This window comes from Hippocampus guttulatus, chromosome 21, assembly GCF_054856545.1.
Source record: "Hippocampus guttulatus isolate MCC_2025c chromosome 21, RoL_Hgut_1.0, whole genome shotgun sequence".
Lineage (NCBI taxonomy): Eukaryota > Metazoa > Chordata > Actinopteri > Syngnathiformes > Syngnathidae > Hippocampus > Hippocampus guttulatus.
In genome coordinates, this window is record NC_141281.1 from 9,791,280 (window position 1) to 9,815,603 (window position 24,324).

General features: G+C 47.1%; 4 protein-coding genes across 5 annotated transcripts; 3 read left to right on the top strand and 1 right to left on the bottom strand.

Moving 5' to 3' along the window:
• Positions 1–547: 547 nt before the first annotated feature.
• On the top strand, positions 548–5,687 carry nell3 (NELL (neural EGFL like) family member 3). 2 transcript variants are annotated; one of them, XM_086101730.1, is made up of 6 exons: positions 655–669; positions 749–865; positions 1,426–1,958; positions 2,026–2,579; positions 3,142–3,208; positions 3,281–5,687. In XM_086101730.1, exons 3-6 carry the CDS (start codon positions 1,439–1,441, stop codon positions 4,813–4,815), a joined length of 2,676 nt encoding a protein of 891 aa, XP_085957856.1. In that variant the 5' UTR covers positions 655–669; positions 749–865; positions 1,426–1,438; the 3' UTR covers positions 4,816–5,687. The 2 variants fall into 2 exon arrangements, with proteins under 2 accessions (XP_085957854.1, XP_085957856.1); XM_086101728.1 differs by lacking the exon at positions 749–865 and having other exon boundaries at positions 548–669.
• Positions 5,688–7,905: 2,218 nt separating this feature from the next.
• Positions 7,906–14,571, top strand: cip2a (cellular inhibitor of PP2A). Its single transcript, XM_086102232.1, has 21 exons — positions 7,906–8,310; positions 9,110–9,257; positions 9,335–9,447; positions 9,801–9,895; positions 10,192–10,288; positions 10,410–10,532; positions 10,750–10,895; positions 10,965–11,040; positions 11,114–11,326; positions 11,432–11,597; positions 11,753–11,900; positions 11,982–12,081; positions 12,171–12,289; positions 12,524–12,701; positions 12,780–12,854; positions 13,111–13,221; positions 13,313–13,509; positions 13,745–13,858; positions 14,051–14,133; positions 14,218–14,357; positions 14,421–14,571. Exons 1-21 carry the CDS (start codon positions 8,209–8,211, stop codon positions 14,562–14,564), a joined length of 2,688 nt encoding a protein of 895 aa, XP_085958358.1. The 5' UTR covers positions 7,906–8,208; the 3' UTR covers positions 14,565–14,571.
• A 195-nt stretch (positions 14,572–14,766) lies between these two features.
• On the top strand, positions 14,767–20,619 carry chrnd (cholinergic receptor, nicotinic, delta (muscle)). Its single transcript, XM_086102233.1, has 12 exons — positions 14,767–14,983; positions 16,066–16,211; positions 16,346–16,390; positions 16,465–16,574; positions 16,835–16,990; positions 17,375–17,484; positions 18,460–18,660; positions 18,790–18,901; positions 18,976–19,090; positions 19,564–19,774; positions 19,846–19,964; positions 20,230–20,619. The coding sequence occupies exons 1-12, from the start codon at positions 14,767–14,769 to the stop codon at positions 20,410–20,412; spliced, it is 1,725 nt and encodes a 574-aa protein (XP_085958359.1). The 3' UTR covers positions 20,413–20,619.
• A 222-nt stretch (positions 20,620–20,841) lies between these two features.
• Positions 20,842–23,505, bottom strand: hhla2b.2 (HERV-H LTR-associating 2b, tandem duplicate 2). The gene is made up of 6 exons (XM_086102234.1): positions 23,362–23,505; positions 22,637–22,963; positions 22,135–22,407; positions 21,762–22,067; positions 21,543–21,635; positions 20,842–21,478 (listed from the first exon to the last, which is right to left on the bottom strand). Exons 1-6 carry the CDS (start codon positions 23,471–23,473, stop codon positions 21,396–21,398), a joined length of 1,194 nt encoding a protein of 397 aa, XP_085958360.1. The 5' UTR covers positions 23,474–23,505; the 3' UTR covers positions 20,842–21,395.
• Between the last annotated feature and the right edge of the window lie 819 nt (positions 23,506–24,324).

The following is a 24,324-nucleotide window of genomic DNA, read 5'->3' on the forward strand; positions in this document are numbered from 1 at the left end:
AAACAAACAAAAAAATTGTTGCTCACTTGGTCGTTGCTCGTTAGCTCATACAATTAAATTGGGCCAGTTAGCTTATAAGTTGTCTCTTTCCGAGGATCTATTTTAATCGTTTTGTGAACAATATTTACTTATTTTTGCTGTGTAACTGTTACTAGCTTTTTTTTTATTTATTTATAGCAACGTGAGTGGCCACGGTCTTTGTGGAATTTTCTCAAAACCGTGAAATGAGCATTTCAAACACCCCTGCTGGCTAGTTAGCAATGTAATGAACCCATTTTTCTAATAACTCGACAAGATACTTCCCTCCAGCTACTAATCTTAACCTGCAGCTAATTTAAGTCAAGTTTGCTTCTGCACTCGACAAGTATTTTGGCAGATTGTGTCTGTCGTGGACGAACTCTGACATCATTTATGAGGCTCGATTTCTCTGTGGATGGGATTTGGTTTAGATTCTGGGCGCTGGTAGCTATCGGCAGGCAAAGGGTTAACAGACGCCATGAAACCTGATGCTAATTAAGCTGCAGGAATGCCATCATCACACGCAGACGTTGCAGAGTTCGGGAGTCCGCTGCTCAGAGGAGCTCGAGAGGGGCTCTGGCTGGAAGGCGCGTTGTGCAGGATGCTCCATTTCATGTGGAAGAGTCTGAACAAAGAGGCAAGACAAGAAAGGTAAATAGCAACTCTGAGGTCAAAGTCAACTTGGAGCTACTTTTGGCTGCCATTGTTGTTGTTGTTGTTGTTGTTGCAGGGATACAAAGGTTCCAGAGTTTCTCTCTTTATTTGTCTTGCTAAGAAGAAATTTGTCTCGGGAGTAAAAAAAGGGACAGCTGCCGACATAAATCCAGCTAATCAAACATCACCATCGGTATATAAATACTAGATGCACATTATTATCAAAACGTTGTCGTCCCGTTAATCCAAATATGATTCAATTGATTGTATATGTTGATTAGTTTCATTGAATAGGTTTTGCTGTACTTGCGTTGTAGTACCATATATCTTTGGCCGGGGTCTAATAGTTCAGACTTTTTCTTTTTCACTTTTACAGACTTGTTAAAATATGACCTGAGCGGTGACCTTTCGCTGTATTTTTGTTTTTAAATTCAAGTAAAGATCAGATTTTTAAATTTGAACGGTTAAGTTACCAGACCAGCAGGTGCTCCCATATTGTTGCTCTGTCACCAAAAAAAAAAAAAAATCATGATCGTCAAACTTAGCCTCTTCATCTTACAGTGCATCTTTCTCCGGTTCTTTTTTGTGTGAAGCTAAGCTCCATTATTCACTGAAAAAAATGCTCTGGTGGAATCCTAATGCTGAAGTGAATTGAGGGGCTTCATTTAGATAAAAGTAGTCATTTGCCACCAACGTATGGCATCTTTAAGCAATTATAGTTCAGTATAAATTGTTGGATTTTTGCTTTTACAGTATATGACGCAAGATGTTGAAGTCATCGCTGCTGTTGCTCCTGGTCCTTTCGTCTGTGCACTCTGACTGGTGCAAGGGGGGCCATTGTTCCGGTTCTAGCACCGGAGACCCACGACCGTGCACCGGCGACCACTGTCCCTCAGGCAGGTCGAACAGACCGCCGCGTCACGCTCAGCTCGGCAACCGACATTCCGCGCCATCCTCGGGAAGCCCCCGTCTGAGGAGCATCGGCGCGGCCGTCGCCCCGGCGTGCACCGATGCGGACTGCGCAAGGGCGCCCAAGACAAGCAACCAAACGCGGGACTGTAAAGGCTTTGAGTGCCGACTCCCGCTGAGGATCATCAGACCCAAAGAGCGCGCCAGGGATGGGGCGGGCAGCTCGCCGCCGTCTCCTGCGGCCGTGCAGTCTCCTCCAGTTCATCTGGCTGACAGAGCTGCGCAGTTCCTAGGAGACATCCCCGAGTTCGGGCCCCCGTCTTCGGAACTCGGTGGTGCCCCTCTGGGGGTCCAGCTCACCTGTGACGTTAAACCAGGTCAGTGTTAACTTCTTCATTTATGCATGCCGTAAAGCAATTAATTTCAACAACGTTCCTGCTCCAGGAGAAAATGAAGTCCCCTCAGAGGACGCCCTCATCCTCCACCTCCAGCTGGCCAAGGGTCAGGAGAAACTTGTTGAGGCCCTGCGGGCGCAGCAGCTTCTCATCAGCGAGCTGCAGCAGAAGCTGGCCGACCAGCAGGAGGCGCTGCTGTCGCAGCAGCGCGACGTCTTGACGCAGCAACATCGTATGTACGAGCAGATGGACACGGTCAAGGCCCAGTACGGCCTCCTGACGGACGTGCTCAAGCAGGCGTCCTTCCAGGGCCTCCAGGGGGAGCTGCAGAACTACTTCCAGAGTCACCTGGTTGGTCTCCAAAGTCAGGCCCGCGGCCATATGCACAACGCCGTCCATAAGGTGGACACGGACGCTAAGGTGATGGATGTAGTGGGCGAAGCTCATTTCCCCCAGCTGCTGATGGGATGCACCGCTGCTTGCCAGCCAGACCACTATTGCGACTTCCAGAGCGATCCACCGCAGTGCCACAAGTGCACCGTGTGTCCGCCAGGGTTTTTTCTTATCTCACAGTGCTCGCCGACCATGGACACCATGTGCCAGGTAGTCACTGAGCTGACAAACCTCCTGCAAGTTTTCAAAATATGTACAGCATTTATTTTTTCCATTTGCAGTTTGCCAGCATTGGTAACAAGTACAGTCATACCTCGGTTTTCGACCATAATCCGTTCCAGAAGGCTGTTCGAAAACCGAAACCACGCTCTTTTAACTCATTCATTCCCAAAGACGTTTTTAAACGTCTTTTCAGACTTGGTCCAGAATTGGCTGGCACTGAATGAGTTAAAAAAAAAAAAACTTTATTGAACACGTCTGCTCACAATGGAACGCTACACGAGGAAGCACTTCCTCGTCTACCCGAGGAAGCGTCACTTCCTCGTGTAAGGAAGGCGAGAGGAGTCAAGTGGCGCATTCAAGTGCCTGACTTCTTGGTGACTTCTCAGTTTGGTTCTTGACCAAACTGAGCGAAAATGCCAAGAAGTCACCCAATTTCTGAAAAACTAATGTTGCATACAAACAATTTCCTTGGTGGAGTCATGAAAATAAATCAGACGTGAACACAGATGTCCCTCTTCCAAATGTCTCCTCTTGACTTTTTGTTTCACAGGACAGAGATGAATGTCTCGAACTAGCAAACATCTGCGGCGAGCGAGTCAAGTGTCTGAACACTCCAGGTTTGTGAACCGCCGACAATCACCAGCAACTGTTTTCTGATGTCTTGATACTATTTTATCCTGCGGCCTCAGGAGGCTTCCGGTGTCTGGGAGTGTCCCAGAAAGAAGCGGAAACGGGCTTGTGCGGCCACGCCTACTTCTACAATCAGGAGCTGCAGGAATGTCAGGCCTGCTCCGACTGCGAAGGCCATCCCGTCGCCTTCCCCTGCACGGCCGTCACCGACTCTGTCTGCGGCTCGCCCCCGGGGGCTCATCTCTCAGAGTCCTGGAGTGCCAGCATCACGGTCCCCTCAGCCCAGAAGTCCGGAGGCCACATCTTCGCCGGGCTTCAGCTCAGCATGCGAGGCAAGGAACATAGTGATATTCTGTCCAGCGAGGGTGGCCAGGTGACTTTACGGCAGCACGGACTCCTGTGGCTGGACTACAACTTTGCCATCAAGCACAGCTGCAGGAATTTCCTCCAGGTGGGCTTGAGGTTCAACAGCAGCCAGGAGGAGGAGGATCGGGAGCTGAGCGGGGTACGCGTGGAGCAGCCTGAGGGCAAGTACTTCCAGGGCGTAAGCGTCAGCGGCGGGGTGGAGGTGGAGCCCAATGACACCGTGAGTCTTCTCCTGAGGAGCCCCAACCAGTACTGCAACCAGAGCACAGACGTTCACGTCTACGACACGGCCGCGCCGACCTTCAGCTTGCTCTGGTTGTCGCATGACACGGGTGCCGTGGCCATGACCGCCGAGATGTCCCTGTTAGCGCAATATCAGTCCAGCTACTCCCCGACGTTTCGTGCAAGTTCATTATCCGACCCTTACATGATAGGCTTGACGCACGACAACCGCGGCGTGCGCTTCACGGAGAGCGGCGTGGTCAAGTTCGTCCTCCAGCAGGCGCTCTACGCCATGGGGCACACTTGCGTCCGCGAGGGCTTCTTCCTGATCGCCTACACCAGCCGCAACGGCACAGGCCAGGAGGTCATGCGTGCCTTTAAGACAGGCGTGAACTACAGAGACACCTCCATCACCTTGGCGGGAGCCGTGGCCGTGGGCGCTGGCGACACGCTCAGCTTTGAGATCACGACACCGCCGCAGTGCAACGTCCGCTACTTTGGTGACGGCACCGGGATCAGCACGCTCAGCCTGGTCTGGCTTCCCTCGGCCGTTGCTTCCACGTTGACCGCCACGGTGGCCAAGCTTGGCCTCCCCTTCGGAGCGGTCCGCAATAAGCCGCTCTCCTTCCAGCAGAATTCTCCAAACTCACAGCAGATCCGCCTGGCCGGTTCCGGCGAACCAAACGGCCGCAAGAACTTTGTGTTCCTGGAAGAGGGCACCGCTAACGTCGCCCTGAACTTGAGGCTCATCCACTCATGTAACGTCGTTAAGGTGACTCTCCACCGAGCCGGCAGTCCAGGTCCTGGGGGGACTGATCCCGTGGCTCAGCAAGTTTCGGGACACATGCCGGAGGGCAGTGAGTGGGCCAGCGTGGGCCTGAGGGCCTCCTTCCATGTCCGCAATGGCACCGCCGTCTACGTCACTTTGGACTGCATCCGCGGACGCATCAACCAGATCTCGCACGAGGGCGGCACCAGCATCTCCATCCTTTGGGTTGCTGTTTGAGCCGGAGCAGACTTTTTTTTTTCTTTTTGCACATGGTTGGCTTGGTATGATAAGAATGATGTTCTATGTCTGTGTAGAATATCTGTTATCCAGGTCCTAGTAATCCAGAAAACTTAAATGGGGGTCCGGGGGGGGGGGGGGACTGGACTCCTCTTGGTTGTTGGAGATGTTTCATCTAAAAATGTTTCTTCAGTTCTCTGTTGACCAATTCATGTTTCCAAGAGAACTCGCCACCTTAGGTTTTGAGGACTCAGTTCACTCATCTAAAATCATTCACCTCCCAGCTATGCCCGGTCGCCACAGGTGAGCCCCAGGGCTCTGTCTTCCGCCCACTCTTGATTCAAATCAGTAAAATCCTTCACAAATACAACATCCGCTTTCGCAGCTACGCAGATGACACGTAACTGGAACTAAAGAAGACTTTCGGATTACGGGGGGTGAAACATCTTTATCACCCAACGAGATTCTAGTTGCCTCCATTCAACTTTTCCAAATAATGTCATGTTTTTAAAACGTCGCCTTTGTATAATTTACTGTGAAAGTACTGGTTTTGTTTGAGGTACTTCGGCTGGTTGAGCGGTGACCAAATTTTCTTGTGTGTGTGTGTGTGTGTGTGTGTGTGTGTGTGTGTGTGTGTGTGTGTGTGTGTGTGTGTGTGTGTGTGTGTGTGTGTGTATTATTTCCTATGTGCATATGAGTATCCTTCCATTCCAGCACATTTTTCAAAAATATTGTTATTGGTTTTATGCAGGATATAAAACATTGATTTACAATACGACAGTTGAACAAAACAAAAGACGTTATTGGACGTGTGGTCATATTTATTTTTTATATCCGTTGCCGAACAAAGCATTAAAAGAATATGCAAATGAGCTCAATCTTTCTAGAGGTTGCATGAAAGAATAAAAGAAGCAGTATATTTTTTTCACGTCGAGATGGTGACGCGATTGTTCCTCCAAGTCCTAATCACAACTCCTATTTTCCAAGTTATAATCGCAGACGTGACTCATCCCGACATGTGGTCGCAATTAGAAGGCAAGCAGTCAAAAACAATGCAGAGGGGTCGTGGTGGAGGACTCCATTTACATGACTTGATTCCACTTTGACTTAAGTTACTAGTTGCCCAGTTGTTGGCAGATGATGGATTGCCCCCCCCCCCGCCTCTGGAAGTGGATATTCCCCCATAGTTTCAGCAAAGCTCCTGAAGCCCAAGGTAACAGGTCAAAGGCTATGGGGGTGGTCTAACTTACGCCCACCTCTAAGGATTGGTTACCTGGACACTAACATGGCACACTTATTTAACTGGTCACATGATTGTTCCGTCCAGCAAAATCGAAATCCCGAAATGCTTGAGAGTTAAAAAGAAGGTAAAAGAGTGCGTTTTGAATTCTGCGGCCTGTCCAAATTGCAAGCAGCTGTGCCAGATGTAAAGTGTCAGACAAGGACGTGATGGTGGGGGGAAAAAAAAGATTAGAAAGCTTATGTGTCCAATTGGAAAGTCTCTTGAGTGTGCAGATGTTTGAGATCTGACTACAACGTGCTAGCCAATGCAAGCCAGGGACGTCCACCACTTCCTGACTTAATTCCCCCCACAAAGAATATTTTCTTCCTCCAAAACATATCAAGTCAAGTATGGAGTGTGCTCAGTGGCCCTCGCGGGACATCATAAAAACTGAAATGAACTCCCCCGGCCCTCTTCTAATGAGTCCAACAGTCCAATCCCCCATGAAGTTACACGTTCTTCCTCACAAAGTTTGACTAGAAATTGTATGAAAACCAAGCTTGCGTTGAACCCTTCACCTCTGTACTGTGAGGCGGACGTGCTAACCAGTTGAACCCCGTGCCACTGCTTGCCAACATCACATGACCAAAACCAAAAAAACAGGTGAGCCGTGACGGTAGTCACTTGACCCCTTTGGCACTATGATATCATTTGCAAGTGACAGTACAAGACCAAAATGGCAGCCTCCAGAAATGTATATTTTTATAATTCATATTTCAAAAATGCAATATTAATCAGAATACCATGTTTACACTAGTGGAGATGCAGAGAACATATTGTGAAGGACAAACATTGTTTTGGCTTGACTTCCCCTTTGAGAGCATGAATGACAAATATTGAATCCAAATGAAATCATAAGGCAGTAATTTATGTAGTTTGAATTCATGCATGAGAATCTAATGTATTAATTCTAATCTAATCTAATGGTTAGATTTAAATTATTGGTATATGTTTATGAAACATAGAGACGCCACTCAAATCTCCTGGTACGTCTCTTGCAAATTATGAGCTTGCAGTGTCCCCTGGAGAAAGAAACCGAAACAGCAAGTGGATTTGATCAGTACAATGTTGAATCTGACAATTCGTTGGATTTTAATTAATTATCATAATCACTGCCCACTTCATTGCTTTATCTTAAATACCCATTATTTTTTTTAAGTCGTTATACCTTTGCTTGATATTTGTAGAACACTACACACAAGCTAATTATATTGGGCTTTTTGGTGAAATTGCAGGATGAAATTAAAATGCACCTTTTAGGTGTAAAATAATTTGGCAGAATGAAATTAGATTGTATTAGATTGTATAAATTCTGTCAATATCAGCCTTAGTGAAAAACTGTACTTTGGATGCCACCCGAAATGTTTCAGCTTTTGCGACCCGGAAATTGTTTGACGTCATGGTGAATGTGAATGCTGAATCTATTTGACAAATATCAAAACATGTGTTGGTGGACACATGTTGACTAAATTACAAAATAAAACAAGCAAATAATTAATAATAAAACAATTTTCCTGGAATATTCTCTTGTTAGTTGAGTTTCGCTATTCCCTTCCTCCATTTTTTTGAAGGCGGGGCTTCTAATTTTAATGATCAACAATATTTGAAAAAAAAACGTCTGAGGTTAAATCTTTGAACATAATAAAAAGTAAATTATACTTAGAAATTAATGTTTGTGCTTATTTTTCACCATAACGTATGTGAAGAGTGTAATTATTTTATTGTATTATTTCACTTCGGCACCCCTCCCTCCCCTTGGACTTGGTTTGTTCCACTCCAGTTTGAAGCTCCGAGCGGGAGGAGTTTTGTTGTGTTGTCGGAAGTTGACGTTTTGGGACTGAAAATAAGCATAAATGACCCACAATAAGTCTCTCGTTTTTTTATTTCACAACGGCGACGAAAACTATTAAATATGGAGATAAAACGTTGGTTTTAAATCTTGCTAGCTTAGCTTTGGCTGCGACTTTCCAACATTGTCGGACTTGAAAAGCGTCGAGCTTCGTGTTTGAATCTCTCGCCCTGTCTCACTCTCTTTCACGCACACACAGTGTTACAGTAAATAATCGATTAAGTTATTATTTTACATCGCTAGGTTTTTTTTCCTTCACGAAATGGACGCGTCGACTTGTTTGAAGTCTCTGCTGCTCGCCACGCAGCAGTATGAAGGCGGCAGGAGCGCTCAAAATGCGGCGCAGCTTCTTAAACAAGTGGAGGTGACTCACTTTTAAACCTCTTATGTAATTTTTTGGAAATATATAATTGTTCTATTTCTTGCTGTAAGTTGATTTTATGGTGTTTACACTAACTCGAGAATCACGTGACTGTACAGTATTCATTGTGCTACCTACAAGGTCAGAACGATTTTGAAAAATCATCAAATTGCGATTTTCTTCTAGATTCCCCCCCCCCCCCCCCAAGTTCAAATAAACCAAGAATTATACGAAAGATCGTTTATCTGCTTCAGTTTGCGTTAACTTGGACTTCTACGTGTTCACTACGACTACTTCACAAAATTTTAACCCAAAACTGTGCCGTGAGCATAAATCAGGAAGTCATAAATCACAATGCGCACATCTGGGACTTTGACCCTACAAATTTTCATGTAACAGTGATGCAAGCACTTTGGGTGACTGGTTCGCGCATCTGCCTCATAGTCCAAAGGTCTCAGGTTCGATACTGTGCTCCAGCCTTCCTGTGTGGTGTTTGCATGTTCTCCCCTTGACTACCTGGATTGGGGTGGACCCTGCCTGTTGCTCGGCTGAGATTGTCTCCAGCACGCCCGTGACCCTCATGAGGATAAACGCCTCAGATTACGGATGGATGAAAAAGTGATATGTTAACATGTGGACTGCAAGTCCTAAGAACTGAATTTAGACATTAATCGAGACATTAATACGTATCAAATACAGTTTTCACTGCATATCTGACATTCAACTAGAAAGACTTTTTCAAATGAACTTTGACAAAAAGAAAGCAAAGCCACTTTTATTAAACAGTTTTTAATGTTTGCAGGAGGTTTCCTCCCTCAAATGTGACCGGCTGCTTTCTTCGGGTCAGCTGCTGCCCATAGAGTGTGTCCGTGGGCTTGTGGAGCTCACCGGCAATGCAAACACCTGTCCCGCCGTGGCCGGTGCCATCTTATCCCTACTGGCGCAGCTTGGTACTATACACTTCTTCATTTGTTTGACATAAACTTCTCACGGAGTTGATCATATTCACCATGTCATCTCCTTGCAGCTTGTGATGATGACAGCAGGAAGATCCTACACTCTCACTTCAACCTCACCAGCAACCTGGCCCTGCTTGTGCATCGCCACAGTGCCACCCCCGGAGACCCTTTGATACTGCAGGTTAGTTTTTTCAATCCTCGGTGATTTTATCTGCTCCGGAAATAAGTAAAGATCTCTACTGTAGTCGTCCTTGCCCTATTGTGGTTCATATTGTGTGGATTCACTATATGGGCAGATTTTTAAAACACCTTTTAAAGCCACACACAAGTCACAGATAGTACAGTGCAGAACGTGAGGATGGTGACACCAAGTGGACAGAAATAATACCCACACCTCACTGGTATATTTTGTATTCTTGGGACTGTGTGTTACACACACACACACACACACACACATATATATATATATATATATATATATATATTGTCACAGGTTCTGTGGGGGTACCTTAATGCATTTATGTCTGTGTGAAGAGTTTACAGTTGCTGCAGAAGCTAACCTACAGCACTCGCATCTTCCCATCCTCGAGCCACGTCCACGAGCTCATCGGCTTCCTCATGTCCAACATGTAAGACGGACTTCCACAGGCGCATCTCAACAGATTCAACAAAAGCTAATCCTGACCTAATTTCTGTTGTAAAATTCAGTAGTAATGTTCTACAAGGTTTTCGTCCACGATTAGATACAGCCAGCAAAATTATAAAAACAAAACGTTTCACTTTGTGTGTCTGTGTGTAAGTCTAATATAGTGTATATACTGTACTAAGTTTCACTTTTTGGCATTTTTATGCACCTTACATGCACATACACACACATGTAGTTCAAGTTTCGGCCAGTCACACCGAGCTGCATCTTTCCTGGCAGCCAGTCGGATAGCGATGACATCATCATGCCGTGCCTGGGCCTGCTGGCCAACCTTTGTCGAGATAACCCCGCCGTGCAGAGTCACATCAAGTCTCTGGTGAGTGGCCCACTGTGTCGTGTGTTTCCTTGGTAGAGTTCGACATGGATTGAGGAGGGAGGAGTAAAATACAACTGAACTGTTGTTGTTGTTTTTTTCTTTTCAAAATGCACAAAAACAGGACACCGTGAAGCCGTTTTATCGGACGCTGATCCGCTTTCTGGCCCACAACAGTCTGACCGTGGTGGTCTTCACGTTGTCCATCCTGGCCAGCCTGACCCTCAACGAGAAGGTCGGAGAGAAGGTGGGTGTGGCAACGGTTGCCGTGGTGATTTGTTGATTGTGTGCTTCGTGCGTTCATTTGTGTTTTTGTTTCAAACTTTTTCACGTGTGTATTAGTCTGTTTTTGTGAGCGTGTTTATGTGTCTCTGGTTTTGTTTTCGTGTGAGTTTGTGTTTTTCTGCGTGCTTCCTTGTGTTTGTGTAAGATTCATTATATGTCTGTGTGTGCTGCTGCCACAGCTCTTCGATGCCAAAAACATCCACCAGACCTTCCAGCTGGTCTTCAACATCATCGTCAACGGCGACGGCACGCTGACCCGAAAGTACTCTGTTGATCTTCTGGTTGATTTGTTGCAGAACCCAAAAATTGCGGATTATCTCACTCGGTAATTGCACACGCGCATTCGCCTATGCGTGTATGCCGTGTCTTAAGTTCGTTTTGTTGCGGTCCGCAGGTACCGGCACTTGTCAGCCTGCGTGGATCAGATTTTAGGACTGTTGCAGTCAAAAGATGCCGACTCAGCAGCCAAGGTGAGTTGTGTATCTGTACCTACGTGCGTTACAGGAGCGCACCGTCTGGAGTTTGGATTTTATGGGTCTCCAGGTCCTGGAGCTACTCCTCGCCATGTGCGGCGTGTCGGGTCTGCGGCCGCTGCTTTGCCGGGTACTCTTCAAACCGCCGACGCCCAAACTCAAGGCGGCGCCGGAGCACAAGGCCAAGCCTGGGCTGGCGCTGGTGCAGTGGATCAGCTCGCCCGTGGCGGGCGCTGAGGCCTGCTCGCTCAAGGCGCTGCAGCTGCTCAAGGAGCTGCTGGAGGTTTTGAATCATGCCATTCATTGACATCTTATGTTCGTGGACGAATGTGAGATTTCATTCGGGAAGTGTACCAGAGTGACGGTGAATTGAATTGTCTTTCCCCAGGAGGCATTGGGCGCCGCCATCATGCCAGACTCAACAGAGAGTTTTGTGGAGATGCTACTTCCTGTCCTGCTGGACTTTGTCAAGGGCCTGGACCCGCCCCCCCAAGGAGAAGCCCAACTGAGACAACATTGCGAGTGCGTCACTCACGTCAACAGTGTGCTGCTCGATATCCTCGCCATGCGTTGACGTTGTAAATTTCGAGGCGGCAGTAGCGCGTAGGCAAGCAGAGAAGACTTTCCCGGCCGTGATCTTCCACCACTTGTCGCCGTCATGCCGTCTTTGTGTCACCTTACGTGCGTTGTTTACACTTAACCAGTCCACTCATGTGCAGCAAAGACGTCACACAGTCGCTGGTATCAAACCAGGTGAGTGCCCAGCAGTGCCTTTTGCAGGTGGAAACGCTTCTTGCTTGTTGTCATGGCAACAACGCCACGGCCTGTCTGCCCCCGGGCGCAGACGACAGCCTCAGGTCAGCCAATCAGCTGCCACCGTCGTCTTCCGTGACACTGTATGATAAATAACGACAACGTGTGCGCACGTGCGTTTGTAGTCAGGTGTGTGCGGGGGCTCTGCTCAGCACTTTGGTACTGATGAGCAAACTGCGGCAGCAGGTCAAGGACATGGAGACCGGCTTCTACCGTACGCTGCAGGTGACCGCCGTCTTACTGCTCGTCGCCTCTGTGACGTTTTTCCTCCTCATCCTCACTTTTTAATCCACCCCCCCATCCCATATGTATAGGACCGGAGGATAGCCACGCCCCTCGCTCTGGCCCTGACCTCGCATCACAGAGCGCACGTGCAGACTGGCCTCGCTCTGCTCGTAGAGGCCACGCCACTCCCGGACTTCCCGTCGCTGGTGTGAGTCTCAGCCTGTCCAATCGGGTTCAAAGGGGACATATTTTGGAAGAGGGACTTTATAAGATAAGATGACATTTATTAGGCCCACAACGGGAGCATTTGTCATCGGTTGATGTTCATAGTTTGTAGACAAAGGCAGGAACGGGTAGAATATACAAACTCCACATCGGTTATTTTCGAATACATACGCGATAAAATATGTCTCCTCTAAAGTGTGCTGCGGTCTTCCTCCAGGCTCGGGGACAGCATGGCCGCCAACAACGCTTACCGGCAGAGGGAAACCGAGGTGCCCGTCAAGCGTATTCCCGTGCAGGAATTCCCGCCTCCTCGGACAAACGTCAATGGACTGGATATGTCCGGCGCTTCCAGCGGCATCCACAGCCTTGTGGAGAAGCTCCACGGCGGCTTGGAGGTCTTTAACGCCATGTCCTGTCCACTTTCTGACTGTTCTTGAGAGCATGACTGCGAGCTGAGTGCATATGGTTTGTAGCTGCAGGAGCCAGCCAAGGACATGCACTTGTCTGACATCATCGACGTCTACGAGCAGAAGCTCACCGCCCTCGCCGTGAGTCAAAAGAATCCTGTTGCTAGTGTGGATTTTGTTACCATGACAACTAGGGCTTGTAGGGCTGTATCTTGAGCCCCGGGTCTATGCATCGTTATTATTATTTTAAAAAATAAAAATGCAAGTAGAGAATTGTAATTTCCTTCGTGGAAGTAGCACCACATTCACCAAGATGCCGAATCATGCATCCAACAAAACATGATGCAGCTCTGCTTACCCTCTGGTTTTAACGTCATCGTCCCGATCTAACCCTCAGTCTGAGGAGAGTCGCCTTCAGGACCTGCTGGAAGCAAAAGCCGTGGCCCTGTCTCAGGCTGACCGCCTCATCTCACAGTATCACTTTCAACGAGCGCAGGCCGAGGCCGAGGTGAGCGCTTTTCGTCCTTTGGCTCGTCCGTCGGGAGAAAGAAGCCGCCGTTGATGACGGTGAAGTCTGATTCGGCGTCTGTGACGTGAAGGCTCGCAAGCTGGCCAGCCTGCTCAAGGAGGCGGAGCGGCGGCGTGAAGTCCTTCGGGGCGAGCTTGGCGCGCAGCTGGAGGAGGCGCGACGCTCCAAGGCCGACGCGGAGGAGCTGCTGCAGCACAACGCCAGACTTCAACTGGACTCGGAGGAGCACCAGACCCTCAAAGGCGCCTACAACTCCCTGCTCCACAGGTCATTTTCTAAATAGCTAACTATATATAAGTGTTTAGTGATTCGGAAGTGAGGGAATGAGTGAATGATTCTAAACGAAGTTGCAGGAATCATTCATTCATTCCCGATTAATAACATGGAATAAATACAGCCTGATGATTCATCGGCTGTCTGATTTAATCGGCCCTTCATGAGCTCTCTTTTCTCTCCGTTGTAAAGCTGAACACATTGATGTACAAAATGATGTGCTTGTCAGGTTCGACGAGAGCGAGTCTCTTCTGAAGGAGCTTCAGGCGGCTCACGCCAACCTCAGCAAACACAACGACGCACTGAAGAAGAACCACCAAACTCTGCAGCTGCAGCACGACAAGTCGGCAATATGGCCAAATATTCACATGGCAATATGACAGTATTCGCTATCATGTGTTAGCTTTTGGCGTTTTGGTTCTCATGCTACCATTTGAGTTGATGCGTCAGAATGTAGCATGTTGGTTCTTATGTTAGCATTGTAGCGTTTTGGTTTCCCATGTTAGCATTTGTGTTTGCGGCTTGCTCTTGTCAGGACCGTGTCGCTGTTGAAGGAGAAGGAGGATGAGATCAAGTCGCTGCATTCAGACATGCGGTTGAAGGACGAGGACATTGCGGGTCAGATCTGCCTTTACGCTAACATGTAGCATATTAGCGGTAGCATTACAATTTCCCTTCATGCGAGTTGTGCTTTGGCGTCAGCTCTGCGAGGTGACCTCCAGGTGGCAGCGGACAACGGGAGGGAGAGTGAGCAGCAGAGGCGGGAGCTGGAGGACATGGTGGATGCTTTGAGGAAGGAGCTGAGCAAGACGGAGCAGGCCAGGAAGGACGCCAGCATCAAGGTAACCACGACACACCCGCCTTCCCGCCAAGCTTCTCCGACCAACAATCGTGCCCGTGCGCAGGCTTCGTCTCTGGAGCTGCAGAAGAGTCAGGTGGAGACCAAGCTCAAGCAGTGCGAGGACGAGCTCAACAAGCACTCGGCCATGATCGCCATGATCCACAGCCTGAGCAGCGGCAAGAAGAATGACGTCAACCTCTCGTTGTGATGGCCACCAACGCCGGCGATAAATCTACGACAGTCGACCGCGATAGCAACAACAAATGCAGCAGACACAGACAGCCACAACAACGGCGACTCAGCCCTGGCCAAAATGATTTTTAATGAAAACTCTTTATTGTATTTAAATAATAATAATATTTGGCAAATAAATGTGTACTTGTGCAAAACAAAAATGGGTGTGACATTGAATGAGTTTTGATGCAACTGTTGTGTTTTGCAGTACAGGGCGACCAAGTGGTGCTGCTTTCTATTTTTTGCCATCCGTGTTTCTGCAGCTGCCGACTGTCAATCTAAGGGGCTTTGGCATAAGGTCAGAAAGAAGACGGACGAACACGTTCTTCCTCACAAAACACCAGCGCAACATGAAGCCCGTCGGTGTGCTCCTGCTTGCGCTGCTCTTGCCTGGTCAGTTTACATTTTTGAAATTGTTCTCTCATCATGACATCATTTGTTGTTACATTGGAACTGCTTTGCGTGTTTAAGACTTTTAGAATTATTAACCTACGTTGATGCTAATAATTGTCAAATTGTGTCTGGTCGAGTGAAGAATGTAATGTGGATGCTGGGCTGTCAAACTGAGATGAATCCAGATTTGATTCAAATTAGGTGGCAGTGTAAACATTAGTGACTGTTGAAATGGAACATGTTCAGCACATTTATGTCGCGACTGTCGTTTGTTTCTCTTGGTGGCAAATAGTCTGGCTTTAGAAGTCAGGGAGGAGGAAGCAGCTGTTGTGTGAAATTGGAGAGCTTGAACGTGCCGCAGGCTCTTTGGGAACATCATTGCTTCTCAAACTGGGGGCCCACACAAAAAAATCTTCACAATAAATGAAGTGGAATCGTTTTTAAAAAGTGCATCGCTGCAAGTGGGGACTGGTGCCTCATTGAAAATAACGTCTGTGCCTTTTCCACTTTGAGGGGGATAAAAATAGTTTTGTGGCTGGGTCAGAAAGTCAACCACAAAATATAGGTTGACGCTTTATTCTATGATTTTGTTTAGAGATGGCTGAGTAGGGGGGTATAACGGCCTCAATTTACGGTATTGAGTACTCTGGAAAAAAAACTGGAGGCTGCCGATATGAGCCACCAATACTTCAAGCCAAAAAAGAAATTTGTCCACTGAGTAAGTCCTCCTTGGCAGTAGTTGGCGCTATAACTCGGCAAATCATTATCTGCTTCAGAAAGAAAAGCCTTCCCAACTTTTTGTCCTTGTGTTAAATTAAAATTTAAAAGTGCTTGAGGTATCGGTATTCGCTATCATTGAGTACTCAAAGTGTGGTACGAGTGCTTATCCGTGCTCGTACCAAATTCTGATATTGTGATATATTATTTTTCCTAATAATAGGCAGCGTTTTAACCCCCCCCCCCTCCGAGTACACGATTTGTGAAAGGCCGCATCAAACATACCATGTTGTTCATTAGTCACATTCAGTTTGTGTTCTTGTGTGTGTTACTGGCTATTAACCTTTAAGCGTGTATGCATATAGTGTGCTGGTGCCGGAACGAGGAAGAGCGCCTGATCAACTACCTGTTGAAGGAGCGCGGCTACAACAAGGAATTGCGCCCCGTGGAGAGACAACAGGACGCCGTCGATGTCTACCTCGCGCTCACCCTCTCAAACCTCATCTCCTTGGTACAAACACACACACACACACACACACGTGTTGGATGGATTGTAATTGGATGAGCAATGCGAGCCCGAGGGCAGTTTGACGTCAACCATAAGAAATAGATGACGTTTTCCTCTCGTGCCACCGGTTTATCTAGAAAGAAGTGGACGAGACCCTCCTCACCAACGTCTGGATCGAGCACGTAAGTTCTCCTCGTCGAAGACTGCCCAATGCACCCGTACAATTCCCGTGTTTTTGTGTGCGCGCGCGCGTCAGACGTGGATAGACTACCGGCTGACGTGGAACACGAGCGAGTTCGACGGCATCAAGATGCTGCGCCTGCCGTCGAACATGGTGTGGCTGCCCGAGATCGTGCTGGAAAACAAGTGAGAGCGGGAGCTGGGTTGGGAATCACTCGTTAGCCACTCATCAGGGAGTGTTGGAATCATCATTTCAGTCCGAGAGTCAACTACAGTACATAGTCCACGATACAAAAATTCCTACTCTCGAATCACGATTGAGAGATTTTTAGTGTACATTTTAAGGAACTGTCTAGCTCCCTCGTATATATAAAAAGAAACACTTTGGAGCAATTTTTAAGGAGTTCTGAATGAGAGTGTTCTCCCTTTTCCCCCCCCTCACCCAGTAACGACGCCCAATTCCAGGTGGCCTACTACTGCAATGTGCTAGTTGAGTACACTGGGCTGTGCTACTGGTTGCCCCCCGCCATCTTCCGCTCGTCCTGCTCCATCAACGTCAACTATTTCCCGTTCGACTGGCAGAACTGCACCCTCAAGTTTACGTGAGATTGCTAACAGCGTTTTTTTTTAATGTATACAGCAGACCCATTTCCGTCGCAGGTGTGAAATGTTTTTTTTTTCTCAAATTTATTCATTAAGACATATTTTCACAGTGAGCCGTTGATTGCAAATCATAGGACACATGTCTAAAAGGGAACATAGGCAGAAGCATGCGAGTATTTTCAACAAAACATTTCTCGTCATAATACTGGTGCAAAGCAATCGTGTGCCACCATCTAGCGGCTGAAAGTGCAATTACACCTAAAATACTGTAAAGTGCAGGAAGAACAAAAGTGATGGAAGGTGGTTTACTTTATGCGCATACCCTGTTGGGCCGTCCTTGTGTCTCTGTTGAACTGATGTTGTGCGTCCCTGTGTCTTTGCAGCTCCCTGACGTATAACGCCAAAGAGATCCAAATGCTCCTGAAGACGGACACGGACGACAACATCACGTGGACGGTAGAGTGGATCGTCATCGACCCGGCCAGCTGGACAGGTGAGCGCCTCGTACTCGACGCCTCGGGATTCGATTTACTGTAGACATGACACACACTACCCCCCCCCCCCCCCACACACACACACACACACACACTCCCCACTATGGCCCTTGTACATTCCATCCTGTAGACTTGGGCCCCCTGTCTCCTTATCTTAAGTCAACAGTCTCAAACTTGGGCCTTAAACTGGACAGTGATTTCAAACTCGATCGGCAAATTGGTGCGGTTGTTAAATCCAGCTTCTTTCACCTTAGACAGCTGGCCAAAATAAAACCTCTCCTCTCACATGAACACTTTGAGACAGTAATTCATGCCTTTGTCACATCCCGGCTCGATTACTGCAATGCCCTTTACTTTGGAGTCAGTCAGTCCTCCATTAAGCGCCTTCAGCTGGTCCAGAATGCCGCCGCTCGCCTCTTGACTGGTACTCGTAAGAGGGAGCACATAACTCCTACTCTGGCATCCCTTCACTGGCTCCCCATTCATTTTAGAGTTATTTTCAAGATCCTCTTATTTGTTTTCAAATCTCTGAATAATCTCGCGCCACCTTACCTCTCTGAGCTCATCCGCCCCTACACACCTGCCCGGCGCCTCAGGTCTGTGGACCAGACTTTATTAGAAGTACCAAGAACTAAACTGAGGCTCAGAGGGGATCGAGCCTTTTCTGTTGCTGGTCCCTCTCTCTGGAATGACCTCCCACTGAACATTCGGCAAGCCTCCTCGCTGCCCATCTTCAAAACCCTCCTCAAAACTCACTTGTATTCTTTGGCATTCGACTCAGCATGACTTAGATTTGTTCTTGGTTTTACTGTTTGGTGCTTTCTACCGCCTTTATTACCGATTTGTCTTACTGTTTATTGTGCATGTTAAATTGCTCCATGTACAGCACTTTGTATGCAGCGATGGCTGTTTGAAAGTGCTCTATAAATACTGTTGACTTGACTTGACTTGACTTGACTATGATCGACCGTCAGAGAACGGCGAATGGGAGGTGATCCACCGTCCGGCTAAGAGGAACACCTACAAACACATTCCCATGGAGAGCAACAAGCACCAGGACATCACTTTCTACCTCGTCATCAAACGCAAGCCGCTTTTCTACATCGTCAACATCATCATACCCTGCGTGCTCATCTCCTTCCTGGCCTCGCTTGTCTACTACCTGCCCGCAGACAGTCAGTTAGCATTTATACACCTACGCTTCTCTAACAGAAGGAGCCTAATGAAAAGTTCCCTTTACCGTCTTGCCCCGGGCTCTTTTAAATCATGTCATTGCTTTGAATGTGTGTGTGTGTGTGTGTGAGGTGGTGAGAAGATGACGTTGTCCATCTCTGTGCTGCTGGCGCAGTCTGTCTTCCTGTTGCTGATCTCTCAAAGGCTTCCGGAGACTTCCCTCTCTGTCCCGCTCATTGTCAAGTAAGACACACACGCACACATTGTGTACCTGATTTGTTTGTTGTTGTTGTTTTAAAGCTGACATTGTTCCTCAGGTACCTGATGTTCATCATGGTGCTGGTGACAGTGGTGGTCTTAAACTGCGTGGTGGTCCTCAACCTGCACTTTAGGAGCCCCAGCACACACGTCATGTCCGGGTGGACCAAGAGGGTAGAACACACACACACACACACACAGTTTTGCATTTCCCACGTTTTGTGTTGCTTGAGGCACGGGGCACATATTGTGTTTTAAATTTAAAAAAAGAATCGCACCGTTACCAAATAAAAATGTCACAAAAAGTATATACGCTTAATGCTAACATATGATAGAAAATCCCATTGACATGCTAACGTTAGTATCGATAGTGTGGTTTTACGACCCTTTAAGTAACGGTTAAAGTCATGCTTAATGACAAATTGCTGAACAACTCATTAAGAGAGATAAATATAACAATACTCACAGGCATATATTCTTTATCCTCTATGATAAAATAACATAATAGTGCAGCTCATTGAGTAGTAGCAGTCGAAGGCGTCGATTGTTCTTCATTACTGTGTGCACTCTTCTCATTCTGTTTTTATAAACGGCACCACAAGTGCTTGAATTTCGGTTGTAGTCGAACCAACGCGTTTTTGTCACAGTTGTTCCTAGAGCGACTTCCTCGCCTCCTGCTCATGTCCCGGCCGGTGGAGTCCGAGCCGTATTGGGACGGCGCTTTGCAGCGGCGCTCCAGCTCGGCGGGATACATTGCGTCGGCTGAGGAGTACTACAGCGTCAAGTCCCGCAGCGACTTGATGTTCGAGAAGCAGTCGGTGAGACACGGGCTCGTGACGCGGCCCACCCACGCAACAGGTATGCAAACGTTTGCTCAGCAACATTAGGTGGCAAACTAAAAAATTTTATTTATTTTTTTAATCCATCAGTGAAAAAGCTGCAGGATGACGGCAGCGTGACCGAGCAGCTGTACGCGGAAATCAAGCCGGCGGTGGACGGAGCTAACTACATCATCAAACACATGCGAAACAAAAACGACTACAATGAGGTGAGCGGGTCATGTGATGATATCATACACTCTTAACTCAGTGGTTGCTTGTCATTTTCTGTTCCGCTCATGTTGGAACCCTACTCATGTCGTCGTCAACGCCAACTAAAACAAAGTACTGCGCAACCCGGTTTCACTAACTGAAATTCTGAAATTGCGTTGGCCAACCGACACAAAGTTTCTGCTCTACGCCCACAATGACACACGTACCTGATTGGAAAGTATCAAACACTTTTGAGGCGTTTTTTTTTTTTTGTCATCGCAGGAGAAGGACAACTGGAGCGGCATCGCCCGCACCGTGGACCGTCTCTGCCTCTTCCTCATTACCCCTGTGATGACCTTCGGCACCATAATCATCTTCCTGATGGGTCTCTACAACCACCCGCCGCCGCTGCCCTTTGCTGGAGACACTCACGACTACAGGGAGGAAAATCCGCGGCTGCTGTGATGTGAACGCGCACGCGCACACACACACGCGCGCGCACACACACACCTCATTCTGCTTTCTTTGACCTTGTGTGGCTTGTTTCCTTTCGTTAGATGTGAAAAAAAAATCCTCAGTAATCACAAATGTTAAACCTGATCAATATTAGCGAAGGTGTAAGGTGCCTCTTTAAAGTTCAACTCTCCTAGTCCCTCATTAAAAGCTTCTCAACTCTGCCTTAAAGGTTGTTGTTGTTGTTTTTTTTCCCCCCCCAATGCTGCGACTTAAGTGTTTGCAGTACAACTTTTACAATCTGATCATCGGGCCGATGATGAGCTGATCCTTCGCCTGTTGCGTAAGTCGGTGAAGGCCCAATTTTCTTATCACGTGTTATGGATGAGTTTTCGTCCCCAATTTGCTGGGAAAATGTTAGGATTCAATGAGATCGAAAGATCCCAGAAGTGCATTTTTATTTGATTGTTTTATTGTCTTGCTTCAACAAGCGGTGCCATATTAGTTATAATAATAATAATAATAATACATTTTATTTATAAGCTCCTTTCAAGATACCCAAGGACATTTTACAATATGTATGGATGAAGTAGAAAAACAAAGTAATGTTCCTTTTTTTTTTCCAGAAAATCAACAGGGTTGAATCTCATTTTTGTCCCTCGTGATTGTCAAATGTAATTAAAAAAATAATTTGTAGAAAAAGATCACATTTTAAAAAGCGCATACAATTACCTCCTACTATGAATGTGACATACCATAGCATCCCGTTTACATCCTCAAATGAATTAAGTTGATTTTTTAAAAAAAGTACACATTACAAAATGTGTATTGCAGGATTATTTCTATATTATGACTTGAATTTGCTAAATCAGCAACATTTTACTCCATACTGCATAGCGTTCCCGTCGGTCTCGTGAAATAGCCCATGGAAAATGGTGGCTCTTGTACTCATAAACTCACTATATCTCTGCCTTATAACACTAAAAGACAGGAAGTCATGGTTGAGCCTCTTGTGTCAGCATCTTTCTCACTAACCCGTCTTCTTCTGGTGTCTTCTGGCATTTGCGCAACGTCCTCACTAGATAAAGGGTGAGGTTGCGCTTTACTGCAGCTTTGATTTCGTCTTAGCTCGACTCACTCACCTTTATAGATCAGGCATCCCACGATGCCGACAGATATGACCAGCAAGCATCCGAACACAGCGATTGTGCCGAGCAGCGATCGCAGCTTTGAGTCTGATGGAGGAAAAAAAAATGTCGGTACTCTTATTTGAACTCTCAGTGATGTTCCGTTTGACGGATGACTTGGACCGACTATGACTTGTGTTTGGGCTCGCACATTCAAAAGTTTAGTTTGGTTACCTGATGTGACGATGACGTCCGTTTGCGTGACGTAGGTGACCTGATGTGTTCGGACTTCGCAGGTGTATACGCCCTGGTGGTCGGGCACCACGTTGGGCAGCTTGAGGTGTCGCCATGCCGAGCGTCCGTCTATCACGTGGATCTTCCACTTATCCGAAAGCGTAACTTGGTGCTGCAAGCCACTCGCTTTCATAAACAGGATGTCCTCCAAACCACGGAACCTCCATATCAGCTCAAAGTGGCTTAGATCTTGTGGAAAACTGCATGGAACCTTCACCTCACTGCCAGACGCTGCATGGATGGTATCTGCACAGGAGGTTTGTATGAGATTCTCAACAAATTTAAATGAGGGTCTGGATGAAGTCGTCTGTACCTTCTATCCTGAGCCGAGCTCTATTTTTGTTCCTCTTACTGCTGAGCTCACATGTGAAGTCCACGTGGATGTTTCCGTCAGCCTTCAGTTGCATGCAGCTCTCCACGTTATAGAAGCCCGACTGCATCTGCTCCACCTTCGTCTTGTTGTCGAAGAGCCCGCCATCCATGGGGGGGTCGGTGGACCAGTCCAGCGTGGGCGCCGGGTAGATGCCATCAGCCCGACAGAACACGGCCTTGTCACTCAGCTCCATGTGGACCTCCTGGATCGGAGCTGATACCCGGACAACAACACCTCAGCACATTTCAAAGTATTGTTGTGTGTGAAAAGTCTTCACCACTGCCAGCTGCCAAAGGTGAGAAAAAGCAGCGGCCCTAAAATTCAACCTTGTGGAACGCCTTAAAACAGCAGAGCCAAGCAGGACTCAGAATTACGACGGCTTACACCCGTAGTTTTTGTTTGCTGACATCTGTGATGTACACAAGACTGTTTGTGGGCTCACCTTCCACATGGAGGTTGATGAAGGCCTCCCGAGTGTCTTGGAGGGTTCCGACGTAGCACTTGTACCTCCCTTCATCTTCAACCACGACGTCCTTAAGCAGCAAAGATGCGTTCCCCGCTGTGATCTTTTCCTTAAACAAAGATGTTCTTTCCCTGAAGTGCATGCCCTGATTGACCAGCTGATCTGCGTCATAATAGAAGGAGTGAACCTGGACCTGAACACCCCCAGGAGCGTGGTGAATCCAGTGGATAACCACGTCCTCTCCAACGGGGAAGCTCACCGCTAAAACACAACTCGTATTCCAACGGCACCAAACATCACTGACGTCTGCAAAACATCACCACGTAGAAAGCTGATTGGACCCAAAAGTGAAATTTCACATCGATTGCAGCCAGAGCAAAACCACGTTCGCATGATCTCAAATCATTTTGAAGTCACTAGATCAATCTTACGCATTGTGGCACTGATTAAGAAAACAGACCATAGCCTAGTAGTGGTTGAGAATATTTTTTTTTCTTGTTGTAGTTACTTGTTAACTTTGTTTACTGAGTCGGTAACAGCTTCGCAGTACGTGACATCTACAAGCGAAAGCAAAAGTGTCAACGAAGGTGTACTTGATTTGAAACAACACCCGGCACACCTGCACAGAAAGTGAGCAATAAGGACATTCGATATAGAACACAAAAACCTTAAAGACGGCAGACAGTTGTGAAGGTTCTGCTTACCTCCGCAGACCAGACACCACAGGAAGAAATGGAGAGCTAAAAACAAGACAGCCGTCTTCATCTTCATTGAGATCGTGACTTGCTCGGTGGAAGGAAACCTGCTGCATACCATTCATGTGATGTTGAAGGCAGGTGTTGTTATTTTTGGAAAGACACACCTGCTGCCTTTGAGTTATGCGACATGAAAATGCCAACCCACAAATAGGCTGAAGTTCACACACAGCGATAATGTTGCCGATTTTTAACCCCCTTTCCATCTCAATCAGCAAAAGCCCAATCATCCAGTGTCTGCCAAGTTGATCCTGAGTGATTATCCTGTGCTGTGTGTTGAGAAATCTTTCCTCCCCGATATGCTCAGAGATTGCAACTGTTAAACCTGTTGAATATTTCTGATGTCATTAGGTTGCTCGCAAGTTCGAATTTACTTTATTAGATTTATTATTTTCATTTTGGATTTAGTTGGAAGATGTACCTTTAAAATTAGGCCCACACTTAGCATGGTTACAAAACAACAGGAGGACATCAACACAAACGGAAAACGAGTTAAGAAAAACATGTCCCTTCAGCTGATACTTTCATTTCTGAGTGGACAAACAGGATTGACTGCTCCATGCGCAGAACTTTAAATTATTTAATTCGCATTCTAGTGGTCACATTCTAAGGTCTGACCTTTTTCTTTAGGATGATGAACAGTGAAAGTCTTAGGCCCTTGCTCCTACGAGCTTAGTGTGGCCGTAGGCACGCAGCTCAAAGGGGGCATGTTGGATCTTCCCCTGTTCATTTCGATGAGTTGAGCTTAATATGCACACCAAAGACAGATTTACACATACATATTGATTTTGAACTGCTGTTAGTCACAAAAATATCTCTCTTTAATGCCACGCAGAGTTATACAGTACTCTGTACCCTCTTTGTAAATGATTTTACTTTGAAGGAAACGGGTCCGGAAAAAGCCGTTGTTCG

Coding starts and splice junctions, on each gene's coding strand:
- nell3 (XM_086101728.1), top strand. CDS start 1,439: ATGTTGAAGTCATCGCTGCTGTTGCTCCTGGTCCTTTCGTCTGTGCAC. Junction 1,959..2,025: donor CACCTGTGACGTTAAACCAG/GTCAGTGTTAAC, acceptor TTCCTGCTCCAG/GAGAAAATGAAGTCCCCTCA. Junction 2,580..3,141: donor CCATGGACACCATGTGCCAG/GTAGTCACTGAG, acceptor TTTGTTTCACAG/GACAGAGATGAATGTCTCGA.
- cip2a (XM_086102232.1), top strand. CDS start 8,209: ATGGACGCGTCGACTTGTTTGAAGTCTCTGCTGCTCGCCACGCAGCAG. Junction 12,290..12,523: donor CCGGACTTCCCGTCGCTGGT/GTGAGTCTCAGC, acceptor GTCTTCCTCCAG/GCTCGGGGACAGCATGGCCG. Junction 14,134..14,217: donor GAAGGACGAGGACATTGCGG/GTCAGATCTGCC, acceptor CTTTGGCGTCAG/CTCTGCGAGGTGACCTCCAG.
- chrnd (XM_086102233.1), top strand. CDS start 14,767: ATGAGTTTTGATGCAACTGTTGTGTTTTGCAGTACAGGGCGACCAAGT. Junction 16,212..16,345: donor TCTCAAACCTCATCTCCTTG/GTACAAACACAC, acceptor CGGTTTATCTAG/AAAGAAGTGGACGAGACCCT. Junction 19,091..19,563: donor TGTCCGGGTGGACCAAGAGG/GTAGAACACACA, acceptor TTTTTGTCACAG/TTGTTCCTAGAGCGACTTCC.
- hhla2b.2 (XM_086102234.1), bottom strand. CDS start 23,473: ATGGTATGCAGCAGGTTTCCTTCCACCGAGCAAGTCACGATCTCAATG. Junction 22,964..23,361: donor GTGGTGTCTGGTCTGCGGAG/GTAAGCAGAACC, acceptor GATGTTTTGCAG/ACGTCAGTGATGTTTGGTGC. Junction 22,068..22,134: donor AGCTCGGCTCAGGATAGAAG/GTACAGACGACT, acceptor CCTCCTGTGCAG/ATACCATCCATGCAGCGTCT.